The sequence below is a fragment of the Pararge aegeria genome, chromosome 9 (assembly GCF_905163445.1).
Source record: "Pararge aegeria chromosome 9, ilParAegt1.1, whole genome shotgun sequence".
Lineage (NCBI taxonomy): Eukaryota > Metazoa > Arthropoda > Insecta > Lepidoptera > Nymphalidae > Pararge > Pararge aegeria.
The window spans coordinates 11,483,440-11,498,450 of NC_053188.1; the positions used below are offsets into that span (position 1 = coordinate 11,483,440).

The 15,011-nt window shown below is 35.2% G+C and overlaps 3 protein-coding genes across 10 annotated transcripts; 2 read left to right on the forward strand and 1 right to left on the reverse strand.

The window, feature by feature from the left end:
- The first annotated feature begins 23 nt into the window (after window positions 1–23).
- On the forward strand, window positions 24–7,823 carry LOC120626206 (3-oxoacyl-[acyl-carrier-protein] reductase FabG-like). Of its 7 annotated transcripts, none has more exons than XM_039893594.1 (3): window positions 598–677; window positions 4,581–4,671; window positions 6,936–7,823. In XM_039893594.1, exons 2-3 carry the CDS (start codon window positions 4,590–4,592, stop codon window positions 7,712–7,714), a joined length of 861 nt encoding a protein of 286 aa, XP_039749528.1. In that variant the 5' UTR covers window positions 598–677; window positions 4,581–4,589; the 3' UTR covers window positions 7,715–7,823. The 7 variants fall into 7 exon arrangements, with proteins under 7 accessions (XP_039749530.1, XP_039749528.1, XP_039749531.1 ...); XM_039893595.1 differs by lacking the exon at window positions 598–677 and adding an exon at window positions 693–761; XM_039893596.1 differs by lacking the exons at window positions 598–677; window positions 4,581–4,671 and adding an exon at window positions 24–68 and having other exon boundaries at window positions 6,932–7,823.
- LOC120626208 (tropinone reductase 2-like) lies at window positions 541–4,162 on the forward strand. Of its 2 annotated transcripts, none has more exons than XM_039893603.1 (2): window positions 541–677; window positions 3,309–4,162. In XM_039893603.1, exon 2 carries the CDS (start codon window positions 3,318–3,320, stop codon window positions 4,092–4,094), a length of 777 nt encoding a protein of 258 aa, XP_039749537.1. In that variant the 5' UTR covers window positions 541–677; window positions 3,309–3,317; the 3' UTR covers window positions 4,095–4,162. The 2 variants fall into 2 exon arrangements, with proteins under 2 accessions (XP_039749537.1, XP_039749538.1); XM_039893604.1 differs by lacking the exon at window positions 541–677 and adding an exon at window positions 740–761.
- Window positions 7,824–8,328: 505 nt separating the features above from the next.
- Window positions 8,329–13,207, reverse strand: LOC120626207. Its single transcript, XM_039893602.1, has 5 exons — window positions 13,084–13,207; window positions 12,571–12,653; window positions 11,337–11,556; window positions 10,720–10,992; window positions 8,329–8,522 (listed from the first exon to the last, which is right to left on the reverse strand). The coding sequence occupies exons 1-5, from the start codon at window positions 13,117–13,119 to the stop codon at window positions 8,352–8,354; spliced, it is 783 nt and encodes a 260-aa protein (XP_039749536.1). The 5' UTR covers window positions 13,120–13,207; the 3' UTR covers window positions 8,329–8,351.
- Window positions 13,208–15,011: the final 1,804 nt, after the last annotated feature.

Genomic DNA, 15,011 nt, shown 5'->3' on the forward strand with positions numbered 1-15,011 from the left:
CAGAAACAAGGCTAGGGATGCAAGAAGTGCCAAAAAGTATGGATATTAATCCCTAGCCAAAATTAATGGTAAGTTCTGTTTATCTTTTTATCGGTATAGTAAATATATTCCATTATATAGCGTCGGTATCGCCACGCCATCAATCAGGTTTATCTTTCGCCTGTAGAAGTTTCACATCAAAAACATTGTACTTGTGTCTCATTCTGGTAGCCTATTTACTTACAAGTAAACACAACATATGAAAATGTATAATAACACCATATCATGAAAAGAAAAGGTATCGTGAATGAGAATATAATAACAAAATATCTCACACACTAAAAAAATAAATCAAGGAAACAGCAAATGAGGGTCAATTGATCCATGATAAAAATATCTTAAAAGCCTATCATCAAGCCCTTATGAAAAAAGAGTACAAAATAATGCATTTTATTTGCTATTGAAGTCCTGAACCCTTGCATTGGTGTGATTGTAAAATTCTGTCTTTGCCGCAAATTCTGTAATCTGTGGCTAATTATTATACTCTTTAATCGTCGTCGTGTGGTTGGTCACTTTTGACCCAATCCTCAGAACTTAATACTACTTCTGTGTTAGCCACTGCTGTAGTATCATAATTACTTCTGTGATCATAATTCTCTGAGTGTGAGACTGTCTACTAAGTACCAACAGGTCGTCAGGTATTCACATTTTCTTTTCTTTTTAAATTTGGCCTAGGTATCACTAGTTCTTGTTTTAACGTATTGAACCTATTTACTGCATCTGTAAGTACTTATCTTTCTATGTAGGTATCTCTAGTTATTACTGCGGGAACTTTTCAAACCTTTGTTTTCAATTCGGGGTTAACTCATTAAGTTAATTTTATAGGTATCAAATTTAAGACCAATCGGTAATAGTCGTTGTGGTGTCAAAGAGTAACAAACGCCCTAACGTAGGTACAAATTCTAATTTGTATACTGTTATATATTGATACCTTAGGCCCACAAGTAAGCTATCCGGTCCAATCCGAAAAACCAGTTGGCAATGGGTATATAAATAAAAAAAACCGGCTCTATTTACTGTCTCGAAACCTACTTACCTATAATGATCCCATAATAAAGGAAAAATCAATGGTAAATTGTAAAATTATTTGGTGTTCCGAGTTTTGATGAATTTTGTTTAAAATATATCTATAGCACGAGATTCCGTGGTTCTTTGTGGTTTCATTTTTAAAAAAAACATGGACGGAAACCTATTCTGTCTATTATTATCAAAAGGACCATCATTTATTACTGAGGATTATCGAATCTGAACGCATGTGAACTACGTTTCTTTTCAGGATCAAATCAACATAATTTTTATTTGTATTCTTAGGTACCTACCTATATCATTTGCAAAGGAATATTTTTTATTGTGCCTAATGCTATTCTTTTTTAAGAATAGTAGGTATAACTTGGTATTTTATCAATTATCAACCTTGGATCGAAATTATCACTTTATACTAGTATCGATGGTTTTACACTAGCGGTCTCTCGCGACTTCGTCCTCGTATGAGTCATATTCTATCGCGGACTGTTCTTTAGAATTTTTAGGAACTATTCCGTCATATGATGGCCGATTAGCGCAGTGGGCTGCGACCCTACTTTCTAAGTCCAAGGCCGTGGGTTCGATTCCCACAACTGGACAATGTTTGTATGACGAACATGAATTTTTTTCAGTGTCTCTGGGTGAACTACTGAATTATGTACACTCTTGTGTGTGTATATAATTCAGTAGTTATGTATATCTTTACATATTATAAAACACAGTCTCCCCGCCACGCCGCCTCTGTCTGTCTTGGCGCGAAAAAAATGAAAAACGACCTAACGGATTTTCATACTGTTATCACTAATGAACAGTGACTCGTGCGAAAGGTTTTAGTGTATATTTTATGGTTTCTGTAAATTGGCTGAAATATAACGATTTTTGTTATAGATGCCATACCGACTTAGAGATTTGCTGGCATACGCTGCTAAAATGATTGATGCTACATAAAAATAGTGTGCTACATGTTTAAAGTAATCATTATTATCTACAAAAAAGTCCCGCGAGGCTATTAACTGTTATCACAATAACCGCTTTTTGTTATTATTTGTCAATCAAAACACCGGTACAATCGAAAGATGGAGACTTTCCTATTATGATAGTATCCTTATCCAAATAAATACTTTTATAAAAAGACCGATTATGTACCTGCAAATTCCATTTGAAATTTATACCACGTTCTGAACCCGGTAGGTGACGCTGCAAGTAGTTTTTTTTAATATGACGCTAACATGACTTATAGATTTAATATATTTTTTTAATATAAAAACTACTTTTTGTTACTTAAATACAAAAGTTCTACATAATATGCTGTCTCTCACTTTTTTGTAGGCATTATCAAGCTCTACAACTTTTCTCTAGAACTCAATCATAATATATCTCTCATCGTTAAGTAACGTTTTCGTCCAGCCGTTTTTCCCCCGACTTACTGTCCAAATCCGACTAACACGAAAAGGTCTTTTCAGTTTTACATATAGCACTCACAAAAAAATTGGCTCTATATTGGTGAAAGAATTTTCAAAATCGGTTCAGTACATCTGAAGATTACCCCCGACAAGCTTACAAACTGGAAAAACTCACAAACTTTACCTCTTTGTAATATAGGTATAGTGAGAGATATACTGATGTTATTTACATAGATAGATACCTACATATTAACGTGTATTGTGTTAAATATTGGTGCCAATATTGACCAGTTTTTAAAGAGTGCTATTTTCAAAATAAATTATTTAGATAACACAAATAAATTAAACTTAAATAAATTGACCAGCACGGCTAGCATGGGCAGGAGACAATTCTATCCCCGGGGGAAGGATAAAAATGTATCTTCTCCCACAGCTTTATTAACTCTCAGAGCACTGGCGCACAAGTAGAAATAATATCCAAATAATATATGTGTATTAATAAATGAGGGTTTTCTTCTCCTATTCCATGTTCCCGTGCTTTAGCAGGTGGACACGTTCATTATATCAGAGTTTATTATAGCGAGGATATAATCGGGGGATATAAATTTGTCTCTAGCCCTGCAGTATAAAAAACACTGTAAAAAGGATTGCGCTAATGTTGCTCGTTGCTTTTACTTAACATAATTGACACCAATGTTTCCTTTTTTTACAACACATGTGGCTCCACTAAACGTTTTTATTTCCAAATTGGATTTAGATACGACAGATTCTTTAACATCTTTACCGTGTTTCTTATTTTTATTACTGAAGTACATCTTTTTTTTATTATGCCAATTTTATCAGACAGGTAAGATGTTCACGAATAAGGTTATACTTATCACCGGCGCAAGTTCTGGGATCGGAGCGGACACTGCCGAAGAGTTTTCGAAACTAGGAGCAAACATTATAATAACAGGAAGAAACAAGGATAATCTAGACAAAGTTGCTACAAAATGTGAAGAAGCTTCACCAAATAAACTGAAACCGTTGCTGATTATTGCTGACATGAATAACGAAAATGATGTAGAAAATATAATTAAAACCAGTGTTAATCATTTTAATAAGCTTGACGTTTTAGTAAATAATGCAGGTGTACTAGAATCTGGATCAATAGAAACGACTTCTCTTGAACAGTATGATAGAGTAATGGGCACTAATGTACGAAGTCCATACCATTTGACCATGTTAGCTACTCCGCATCTGGTTAAAAGCAAGGGAAATATTGTAAATGTTTCAAGTGTAACTGGCATGAGATCTTTTCCAAATGTTCTTGCCTATTGTATGTCTAAAGCGGCATTAGATCAATTTACCAGGTGTGTTGCATTAGAACTGGCTCCAAAAGGTGTTCGTGTTAATGCTGTAAATCCTGGGGTCATAGTTACTGGTTTACACAAAAAAGATGGATCGATGAATGACGAACAATATGAAGCTTTTTTAAAGAAATGTGCTGATACACACGCTCTCGGTAGACCAGGTGAAACAAAGGAAGTATCTGCAGTCATTGTATTCTTAGCTGGTGAAGGTGCCAGCAATATTACTGGAGCTACAATACCTGTTGATGGTGGTCGTCATGCCATGTGCCCTCGTTAAAGTGATTTCACATTGAACCCCTCTTTTTTGTATAAAATAGTAATAAAATTATAACTTAATAAACGATACTGTCGGTGTTTTATTTTTACTCGAGTGTACATTTCACGTTAAGGTGACAAAAACAGTAATATCTTTCTAAAAACAACTTGAGTTTTAGTATTTTTTGACTCCAATAATCTCAATAGGTACGTTAAGCGCTCACTTAATTATAACATGGTGACGACTGACGATGCAGTCTAAGATGAAAGTACAATTAGTGCACTATTCTTTAGTATAAATGTTGGGCAGTTCATCATATCTATATTCCTAATCGGTTAATCAGTTGCTACGCTTCATTATGCCAGCTGGCTTTGACAAAGATGGGAGCACCCGCAGCATCCCATCAGACGAAACTAAATTACCAAAAGGTACTAGTGTACTACGAGTAACTTAATAATAAATAGAAAAAAAGTAACACTGAACACTAATACAGGTGACTTTTTTCAGACAGGTAAGATGTTTTCGGGAAAGGTCGTGCTCATTACTGGTGCAAGTTCGGGAATCGGTGCTGAAACTGCTTGGGAATTCTCCAAACACGGTGCAAATCTTGTTCTGACTGGTAGAAATGAGGATAATTTGGATATGGTGTCCAAAAAATGTGAAAATATATCTCCCAACAAATTGCAACCTCTAAAAATTATTGCTGATATTAATAAAGAAAAGGACATTGAATACATTATTGAAACTACTATTACATCTTTTAAGAAGCTTGATATTCTTGTCAATAATGCCGGTATTTTAAAATCTGGTACAATAGAAACAACATCTTTGCAACAATTTAAAGACATTATGGAAACTAATGTGCGTGGACCCTATTACTTAACTATACTTGCCGCGCCGTATATTATTCAAAACAAAGGAAATATCGTTAATGTTTCTAGTGTAGCGGGATTGCGATCGTTTCCAAATACTCTTGCGTATTCCACTTCAAAAGCAGCTTTAGATCAGTTTACTAGATGTGTAGCACTTGAATTGGCTCCAAAGGGTGTAAGGGTAAATGCTGTCAACCCTGGCGTTATAGTTACTGACATACATTTAAGAGCCGGCATGTCGCAGCAGGAATATCAGGAGTACATAGAAAAATGTAAATATACTTATCCTCTGGGTAGACCAGGGGAACCGAAAGAGGTATCATCAGTAATAGCATTTTTAGCTAGTGATGCTGCAAAAAATATTACCGGAGCTACGTTGCCTGTTGATGGAGGACGTATAGTCATGTGTCCGTGGTAAATTTATTGAAGTGTAGTTTATAATGAACTCGCGTAAATACCCATATTTTTTATTTTTGTACATTGGTTGATATTTTGATTAAAAACTGTTTTACAAATCAGCATCTCTCTTGAATTATCTTCAAGAGAGATGCTAATTACACTATTTAATTAGTTTTATATCGATTCTGAAGAAAAACAATTATGTACTTAAGCTTACAATTCAGTAAAAGACTAGAATGTTTATATAGTTTATTTGGAAACTCAAGAATAAAATAATATAAATCTCTATAAAGTAAAAACTTTGGTTTTATAATTTATTTGTTTGTGGTCGTCTCTATAAAAAATCTATAAAAGTAAGATAATGTAACCAGAATCAATAAGTCCTCCTATAGTACAGTCATATTAGTAATTTTCTTAAAATTCTCTTAGTACCTACCATTTGAACGATACGTGAACAATTAAAATTTTACGCAGGGCGTAAAATACGCCCTGCGTAAAAGTTGTGTGAACTGTCTTGTTTGAACTTTTCATAAAAAAAAACACATTTAGATACTTAAACATCTTTAGTATAGGGTACTAAGCGAATGCTGTTTTATCATATTTAACCTTTGTTCCACGACTTTTTCTTGAGATAAAATAGACACCACTCGCAACATAAAATCACTAGGCCACACATCCGCAGTTTTAATTTTATGTCAAATGGGTTTAAGATTACTATGAAGATGAAGATCCTAAACAATATTTCACAGACACGCTCACACGTACACACTTAGCTACACGTGTAACATATGTGATGTCAAGTAATCTTACTTTTTTACCTAATATAAAAATTTATAAAAAATATATCATTTCTATAGTGATATCTACTTTTAGTGGTCTCTTTTCACGCTCCTTTTTCAAACATATTATATTTTGACCCCAAAAATAACCTAATCAATTGCCATACTACATACTATATTAAATACTGGTTAAGGTTAAGGCATTATCATCCTCAATAACGGGATCCTCTGATTAAGACTTACTAAGCACGGGCATTATGAAGCGGTTATAACTCAGTGGGCAGGACTTCGACTTCACTTTTCAGAGGGCCGAGTTCGAATCCCAGCACGCACCTCTAATTTTTCTAACTTATGTGCGTTTTAGGCGATTAAAATATGAATTGCTTCAACGGTGAAGGAAAACATCGTCAGGAAACCGGCAAGCCTGAGAGTTCCCCATAATGTTCTCAAAGGTGTGTGGAGTCCACCAATCTGCACTGGGCCAGCGAGGTGGATTACATCCCTTCTCATTGTGGAAGGAGACTCGTGCCCTATGGGTCGGTAGTGGGTTGATAAGATGATGTCGAAGCACAGGTATTATTTCTCGTAGGGGTGATTTAGAACTCCGACGCCCTGACACTCTTATGCGTGTTAGCAGAATTTAGAAGATTATTATCACAAAAGATTAGTGATGATAACTGAGACTAACAGCAGCCAGAACCGCGTTTTTTCGAACTTTTTAACCACTAGACCGTCGGGACAGTGAAATCCGAAAACGAGCTATCTTAAGTCTATTTATTAAACTATAACAATTGTAACTTTTTGCTAGACAGGTAAGATGTTTTCCGGAAAGGTCGTGCTCATCACTGGCGCAAGTTCTGGAATCGGCGCTGAAACTGCTTGGGAATTCTCCAAACATGATGCACATCTTGTTATAACAGGGAGAAATAAAGAAAACTTGGATACGATCTCAAAAAAATGTGAAGATGTATCTCCTAGCAAGTTGCGACCTATAAAAGTTATCGCTGATATTAAAAACGAAAAAGACATCGAAAACATTATTGCAACTACAATTCAAACTTGTAAGAAACTTGATGTTCTTGTCAATAATGCAGGTATATTAGGATCGGGTACGATCGAAACAACATCGTTAGATCAATTTGATAATATTATGGAAACAAACGTTCGTGGGCCGTATTACTTAACCATGCTTGCAACGCCGTATCTTATAAAAAGTAAGGGAAATATCGTCAATGTTTCCAGTGTATCCGGACTAAGATCTTTTCCAAATATTCTTGCATATTGTACATCAAAAGCTGCTTTGGACCAATTTACAAGATGTGTTGCCCTTGAATTAGCCCCAAAGGGTGTTCGTGTCAACGCTGTGAATCCTGGTGTTATAATTACTGGTATTCATTTGAAAGGAAGCATGACAGAGCAGGAGTATGAAGCGTACAAAGAAAAATGTAAAGTAACTCATGCTTTGGGTAGACCCGGTGAAACTAAAGAGGTGGCATCTGTGATAACGTTTTTAGCAAGTGACGCAGCCAGCAACGTTACTGGAGTAACTTTGCCAGTTGATGGTGGTCGACATGCTATGTGCCCTCGGTAAATATATTTATGCGTTAGTGGTGTATAAAGGACTTTATTTATATTGTTAAAAATCTTGAGATACCGATATTATTTCTAGCTACGTTAAATAAAAAGTTAGCATTCTGAAAGTGACGTATTTTTCTTTTTTAAAATAGATACACCAGACCTTTTAAAATTATGCATTTAAAGTTTAGTTCATTAATATTGAAATGAGATAATAATAGATACAAAGTAGATACCTATGGAAAAGAGCAAAGTTCAAAAGAGGGATAGGTACCTATTTCATACTACATTCATACTTATTTCGTAAGGCTTTTAATCACGATGATGCGAAGCATAAGTTCCCTGAAACGAACCGGAAAGCTATATTGAAGCCGAAGACTGTATAACCTTTTGATTTAAAAAAAGATACCTTACCCCGTTAAATCGAAAAGTGGCAGTTTTGGTTAAGAGGTTGGTTGACGTCAGATAGGTCTTAGAAAATATGCAGAAACTAAAACAACACGTCTGTCTTTAATGTTGAAGCAGATATATTTTAACAACTCCCCATAGGTTATAACGTGGAATAAGGGCAAGATGGGTATAGAATAAAATAAATAATTACAAGGATTGATAAGACATTTATTTCTTTAATTACGCTGAATAAGAGGTCCACATTATGGAGACAACTCATTTCCTGCAAGTGTAGAATACACTGAGGAAGCCGAGCAGGTGCCAATATCTACCACAAATTTCGCGGAGCTTATTCCAGCTGCAACAAGGCGGGTCCCCGCACAAACTTCGAGCGCTGCGGGTAAAGTTGCTATAGCCAAGTTGATACGAGAGATCTGAAAGAGTGAATTTGTATCTTAGCTCTGATCTGATCTAAAACATCTAGTTTCAGTAGGTATCTACCTAGTTATCGCTATCTTCTTTGCCCGGTCTGAAGTAATTCACTAGTGCATAGGTACACAGCTAGTTTCTTAGAAAATCAATATTAAGTCAATGTAGGTTATTGGTAAATGTGTTAAATGCTTATCAATTGTCAATTGCCTCTTCTAAAGATTATGGTCTGATTATAGTAATAACAGCCTATAATCAGACCATAATCTTTAGTGCATACGAACGTAAAGAAGGCAGGTAGGTTTATACCTTGTAGGCCGATTGTGATATTCGCAATTATTATAAACACGCTAAACATACGGGACTCTCGGTCGCTTGCGGCAAAAATCCATATTTTTCATAATAGTGGGACGGTCAGACAATCATTGCGAACGACACATTGTCACTGTGATTCTACGAAAATCATGACAATCTAACCCTGAAATAAGTACTGAAGTAGTGTGACAAGTTATCATCATAAACTAATAGATCTACCTATTTTATATGCCATGCCACTAATTCATCCTGGTAATGGATTTCTAAAGGATACTTTTTATCTGAGACCCCAAAAATGTTCAAAAAAAGTTCCTGCGGGATTTGGAAAATAGCCTATGTAATGTACCTACTTCATACAGTTCAAATAATTTTATATTATCTAATATAGGTGTATAATTACTAATTAGACACCAATAAATTAATTAGCCATACAAATGCCCGTTACTTGCCCGTAACGTAATATTGTTAAATACCACGTAAGTAGGGAGGTACTTAGATAAATGACAGCAGTGAGCGCGGACTATTGTCTACAGATCAAAATCAATGTGCAACAACGGTTGTTTTATTTTTGGAGTTGTTATATTCTAAGGTTTTAAGATAAAAAGTTTTCAGTTATGTGAAGGTCCTAAGGAATGAGAAAAGTTCCAAATAACTCTGCTTTCCGATACAAGACAGCGCTTGCCATTGTAATTTTCTTCGTTTCGACACAAGATGGCGCTACGCTATAAAGTTGAAGAATTAATTTTAATAAGACTCCTTATTTCTATGCATTGATAAAATACGTTACTCTTTTGATTAATCAAAAAGCAAAAGGATATAATTTGTACAGGAATATAGATATTACATATTAATATAACATTATATATTGCACATTTTATGATAACAAGGTTTCAGTTATCTGGAGGTCTTAAAGAATGAGAAAAGTTCCAAATAACTCTGCTGTCCGATATAAGATAGTGCTTACCATTGTAATTTTTATTCGTTTCGACACAAGATGGCGCTACGCAATTAAGTTGAAGAATTATACGACTCTATATTTCTTTGCATTGATAAAATACGTTTCTCTTTTTATGTATCAAAACGTAAAAGGATATTATTTGTACCGGGATTTAGATATTACATAATAATAAAGCAATATATACGGCACATTTTATGATAAAAAGGTTTCACTTGTCTGAAAGTCCTAAAAAATAAGAAAAGTTCCAAATAACTCTGCTTTCCGATACAAGATGGTGCTTGCCATTGTAATTTTCTACGTTTCGACACAAGATGGCGCTACGCGATTAAGATGTAGAATTATTTTAATACAGACTATATTTCTATACATTGATAAAATACGTTACTCTCTTTATGTATCAAAAAGCAATTATTATTTGTACAAGGATATACGATAATAATAAAACAATATATATTGCACAGTTACAGTAAATAATAAAAAAGAATATCAATGTGCCTAAAAAGGGGAAGCGGAATCAATAAATAAAATGTTAAAAATTTGAATGTAAACTTGTTCGGAATAATAAATCCATAAAAATTTGGTCCTAATTTTTAAATCTTACTGTAAAAGCTATAACCTTGCACATAATTTCTTTAATCAGAGGGCGGGCACTGGGCATGTCCTTTTTAATATATAATGAACGATCATATACGATATAATGAATGATACACTTTATATTCGTACTCCAGTTGTTTGCATGCACGAGCACACCCGTAGGGAGGGTACGTAATTTAAGGTTTTGAATAGGTGGTTTTCCCAAGGTGAACATAGGAAGGTAGGTACTTCATTTTATATCAACTACTGGAAAACGAATGAGGTATTTGAGTATTATGAATATTCAATTTGGGACGCATTATGGCAACGATGTATTTGTTCGGCACGAAACTCACCAATAAACCACTTAGTGTTAAGAATACAGCTCCCTGAAATTCAGTTCTGACAGCTACGCCTCCGAAGCATGACCCCGTAGCCAAGAAGCCTGTACTGATTCCCCTGCAGTTTTTCAATTCATCCACAGCATTGCTTGCAAAGCTAGTAGCGTTCGATGACAGTTCTTTTAAGTTCTCTATCATCTCTCCGATTTCCTGGATTCTTTCATCGGCACAGCTTTTAGATTTTTCAGCAGTTTCGACAAAAATAACGTCGACTTCTTTTTTGAATGACTGTAAATAAATAAACAACTGTAATGCGGATATTTTTTTCCGACCGAAAAAAATAGTTATCACGTCAACAAGTTTTTCTCACACGTTAGTGATTATAATATGGAGGGAAAGCGTGCGTGGAAGCAGTGGCTAGTTTCGCCTATCAAAAAATAAGTGCCAGCAAGCGATTTATCGTTCTGGTGTGATGCCGTGCAAAAAACATAGGAGGAATGGGTTTAATCAAACATCTAACGGTTAGCCCTCTACCCCACTATTCCCATAGTGGGAAAGGCTGGGCTGCATTATAAGTTACCATCAGATGAGATTGCAGTAAAGGACTAACTTGTAGTAAAATAAAAAATTACCTCTACGCAAGTTCTGACAGCAGCTCCAGCGCCGGTGAATCTATCAGTGATGCTCTTAATCATATTGTTGACTCGTTCTCTTAGACTCATCAAGTCGTCCATAACTTTTTCTGCAAACAATTTCGCTTGCTCTTGGAGACCATCGTTAAACTTTTTCGTAGCATCTATAGCTTCTTGGGCAGCATTCTCCAGGTTTTGGATTAATTCCTTGACAAGTAATCTGGTGAAGTTGGTATGTAGTATGTTATTATTTTGTCGGACTAAAGGCCTCTCCCAACGGGAGGGTTTACCCATAATTACGCTGACGCTGAGCAAACGGGTTAGTGGACAGGTTGGACGCAGTAGAAAGTAGTAGTAGTACAGAGGAAGCTGCTGTCCGTTCTCCTTTATATTCTTTTTAGTAGCTTCGTACGCGGGAAGGGAGGAGAAAAAAGGGCGAGACAAAGGCTGTATTCCTAACTGCTGTCATCACACAGCGTTACTTTACTTAGCTAACATCAATCCGTGTAATCAGCTCTTAGGTGTTAAACTCCCCTGCCCAGTGGGCAAGAAAATGTAGGACAGAATAGGACAGTAACGCCAAGAAGATTAATGATTTTAATGAAATAGGTACCTTAGTTTATAACATGACTTCAAATTTATACACATTAAGGCAAAAAAACCGTGACGTCTTGAATGCGTAGTCAATGGTGTTAAATTTTGCGTCTTCAACGACCCATACTATCAAGCACGCTAGAGTCTTGTTATTGGTGGTATGCAAGAAGCAAAATTTTGTTTGCTATTTGGGCTATACATGCTTCTTTAGAGAATATGGCAGAGTCTTTATTTCGAATAACCAATAAGTCTGTAACTTCGAAAAAAAGAAGCTAATATTCCGATTATTTTAACATCATAATTTATCCCAAACAGAGGTATGTAACTCTTTTGTATACGGAAGGGCCGATAAATTTTTTACCGGGCATTCATAGATGGCTGGCAGGGCATAAGACTTGTAATGCTTCTACTGTACTGAATATACAGTGAATGGATTTTGATGTTCTTATCTTTTTCAGATTGATAGAAACATTACTTTGCAAGACAAATTCTATGTAAGGTGCTTTACATCTCGGGAAAAAGGAACGCAGCCATTCTGTACGGATTAAGTTATCAGTAGCAGCTATAAAAGTAGTCTGTAGGATGTGGCAGGTGATGAAAATGCACATTTACTATGTATTTATGCAAAGATTCTACTTACTGTGTATTACCAATGAAATCAACCTCACGTCTGTTTCGCACCAGCAAAGCATGATCAGACGGATTTCCCAAAGAAGAGGAAACCTGAAAAAAATGAGTTCGAGCCTAAATATTTTTTGCAGGTCGGTATCAAAGCGGAAAAATATGCTCGTGGAGTTATTATAAACATCTATTATATGTTTAATATGGTTGTAAATAAAAAAATAAAAAGCAAACTTTATGTTTTTGAAAAATTCCAGTCACCAATATGCAAGTCCACAACAATCCAACGTGTTGTAAATTGAACACGTTGGCGAGAACGATATAAAAGATTTAGGAACGCGTGGTATTAAATAAAATCTAACTACCTAGTTAGATTTGGTTTTTGGTAGAAGTTGGCGTGCGTAAAAAAACATTTAAATTTTACAGGATGCATTGGATATATAGTCTTGGACTTGTCAATGGACAATGGCATCGGTTCAGTCATAAAAGGTGGTGTTAAAAACAATATATAGGTACGTTCAATTTAACTCACCAAAAACACGAAGAAAAACAAAAAAGTTGACTTCATTTTTACTTCACTGCTTCAGATTTTTGGAAGTATGGTGGTTTACGCTTAGATTCTATGGTTTTTATAGAAAACTATTGCAAAATGCATTCTTTACTACTAAGCTACAATAGCTCTCAGTAAATATAGATATCTTATCACATTCATGGGAAATTAAGAGCACATTTGAAGTAAACATAACAGAGCACAATAACCTAACTAATTAACTATTAACTTATTTACGTACCTAGTTTAATACCCAACCAGGTTTTACGTGGGAATTATAAGTAAATAGATAAGGTAGATATCTAATAATAATTATTGAATACCTAAATTCTAGCTTTGCCCTTTTCTCTGCTCGAATGAAGGTAGAATGCATGCTCGCAGATAATCAAAATTTAATCATCAGATTATACCAATAAGGGGTAAAATTTGCATGTCTACATTCCAAAACACAGCAACTGGTGAAAGGATAAGTTAACCCCCGATTACACTTAGGTATATTCATCATCATATCAACCCCTTTACCGGCCTTTACTACACGTAACGGATGTTCTCCCACAATGAGAAGGGTTTAGGCCGTAGTCCACCACGCTGGACCAGTGCGGATTGGTGGACTTCACACGCCTTTAAGATTATGGATAACTAACTCAGGCATGTAGGTTTCCTCACGATGTTTCCTTCGCCGTTTAAGCAAGTGATATTTTAATTAGGTACTTATAAACGCACACAACTTAGAAAAAGAAGACGTGGGTGCTGGGATTCGAACTCGGTCCCCCGAAAGTGAAGCCGAAGTCCACACCACTGGGCACACGCAAAATCGTTCTCCCTGCTAGTACATTAGATATTATTTCTACAAAATAGTGGGATAAGATAAACATTTTATTCTTGCCCGTGGAGAAACCTAAGCTAGTCCTATTTGTAACAGAAACCATTTTTATTAATTTGTAAATTTTCGTCGTTTTGTTTCAATTAGTTCTGGGTAGTATCCAAACATCTGGACCGATTTTGGCGTTGCTTTTACAGGAAGGTACGGGAATAAACAGGGTGCTAAAACTTTTTATTTCGGAGGGGTGAAATGGGGTTGAATGTTTGAAAGTTTTATGTTTTCAAAGTTGGGGACATTAAAATGAAGATCACAACTGATTTATAGGATGATGGTGCCCGCTAAAAAAGTGTCTCGATAATCTAAAACGTGAAATGTACGTTGAAAAAGTGTAAGTTTTAAAAGATTGTATGAAAAATGTATGACAGAACGATTGTTTTTGAAGTAATCTTGTTAAAAAGCTAATATTCGACTTTTCCTTGTTAAAATAACAGTTTTGCGCAAACCTTGAAGCAATTAAACATGCACTAAAATTATCTCGTAGGTACATAATTATCATTGGCTCAACTTTATTAGCTCTTATCGCACTAGACCTTGAAGCAGGAACAATAAACTATAAAGAAATACATATTGTGGCTCCTATTTTGACACTACAATATTTAAATAACTACGGTAAATAAATAAAATTAACTTCGCCAACCTGTAAACAGTGGACATTTATTTACACAATCTTATTGCGTAAGTGTACCTATTTTTATACATTTAGACTTTTATTGCACAATCTTTGAAGCAATACAAGAATCACACGAGAAAAACAAAATATTTCTATATAAAAACAGTTGTGTGCAAAGGCGGTCTTATTGCAAAAGCAATCAGACAATCCTTTGTGAAAGTATACCTATTCATATTATATGATATAATAATACACAATAATACTTCTAGGCATTCTCCTGCGTGATCTGTCCAGATATTTTGTCACCTCAGTCAAAATACTTACGCATTGCACAAGACTGGCACTAGAATTTGTCAGACAAAATTTGCTAGATTTAAACGATCCATATATCTGAGTTAAGTCAAAGTGGGTACCTAC

Coding starts and splice junctions, on each gene's coding strand:
- LOC120626208 (XM_039893603.1), top strand. CDS start 3,318: ATGTTCACGAATAAGGTTATACTTATCACCGGCGCAAGTTCTGGGATC.
- LOC120626207 (XM_039893602.1), bottom strand. CDS start 13,119: ATGAAGTCAACTTTTTTGTTTTTCTTCGTGTTTTTG. Junction 11,557..12,570: donor GATTTCATTGGTAATACACA/GTAAGTAGAATC, acceptor CAACTTCACCAG/ATTACTTGTCAAGGAATTAA. Junction 10,993..11,336: donor CTGTCAGAACTTGCGTAGAG/GTAATTTTTTAT, acceptor ATTTATTTACAG/TCATTCAAAAAAGAAGTCGA.
- LOC120626206 (XM_039893594.1), top strand. CDS start 4,590: ATGTTTTCGGGAAAGGTCGTGCTCATTACTGGTGCAAGTTCGGGAATC. Junction 4,672..6,935: donor TTGGGAATTCTCCAAACACG/GTGCAAATCTTG, acceptor TTTGCTAGACAG/GTAAGATGTTTTCCGGAAAG.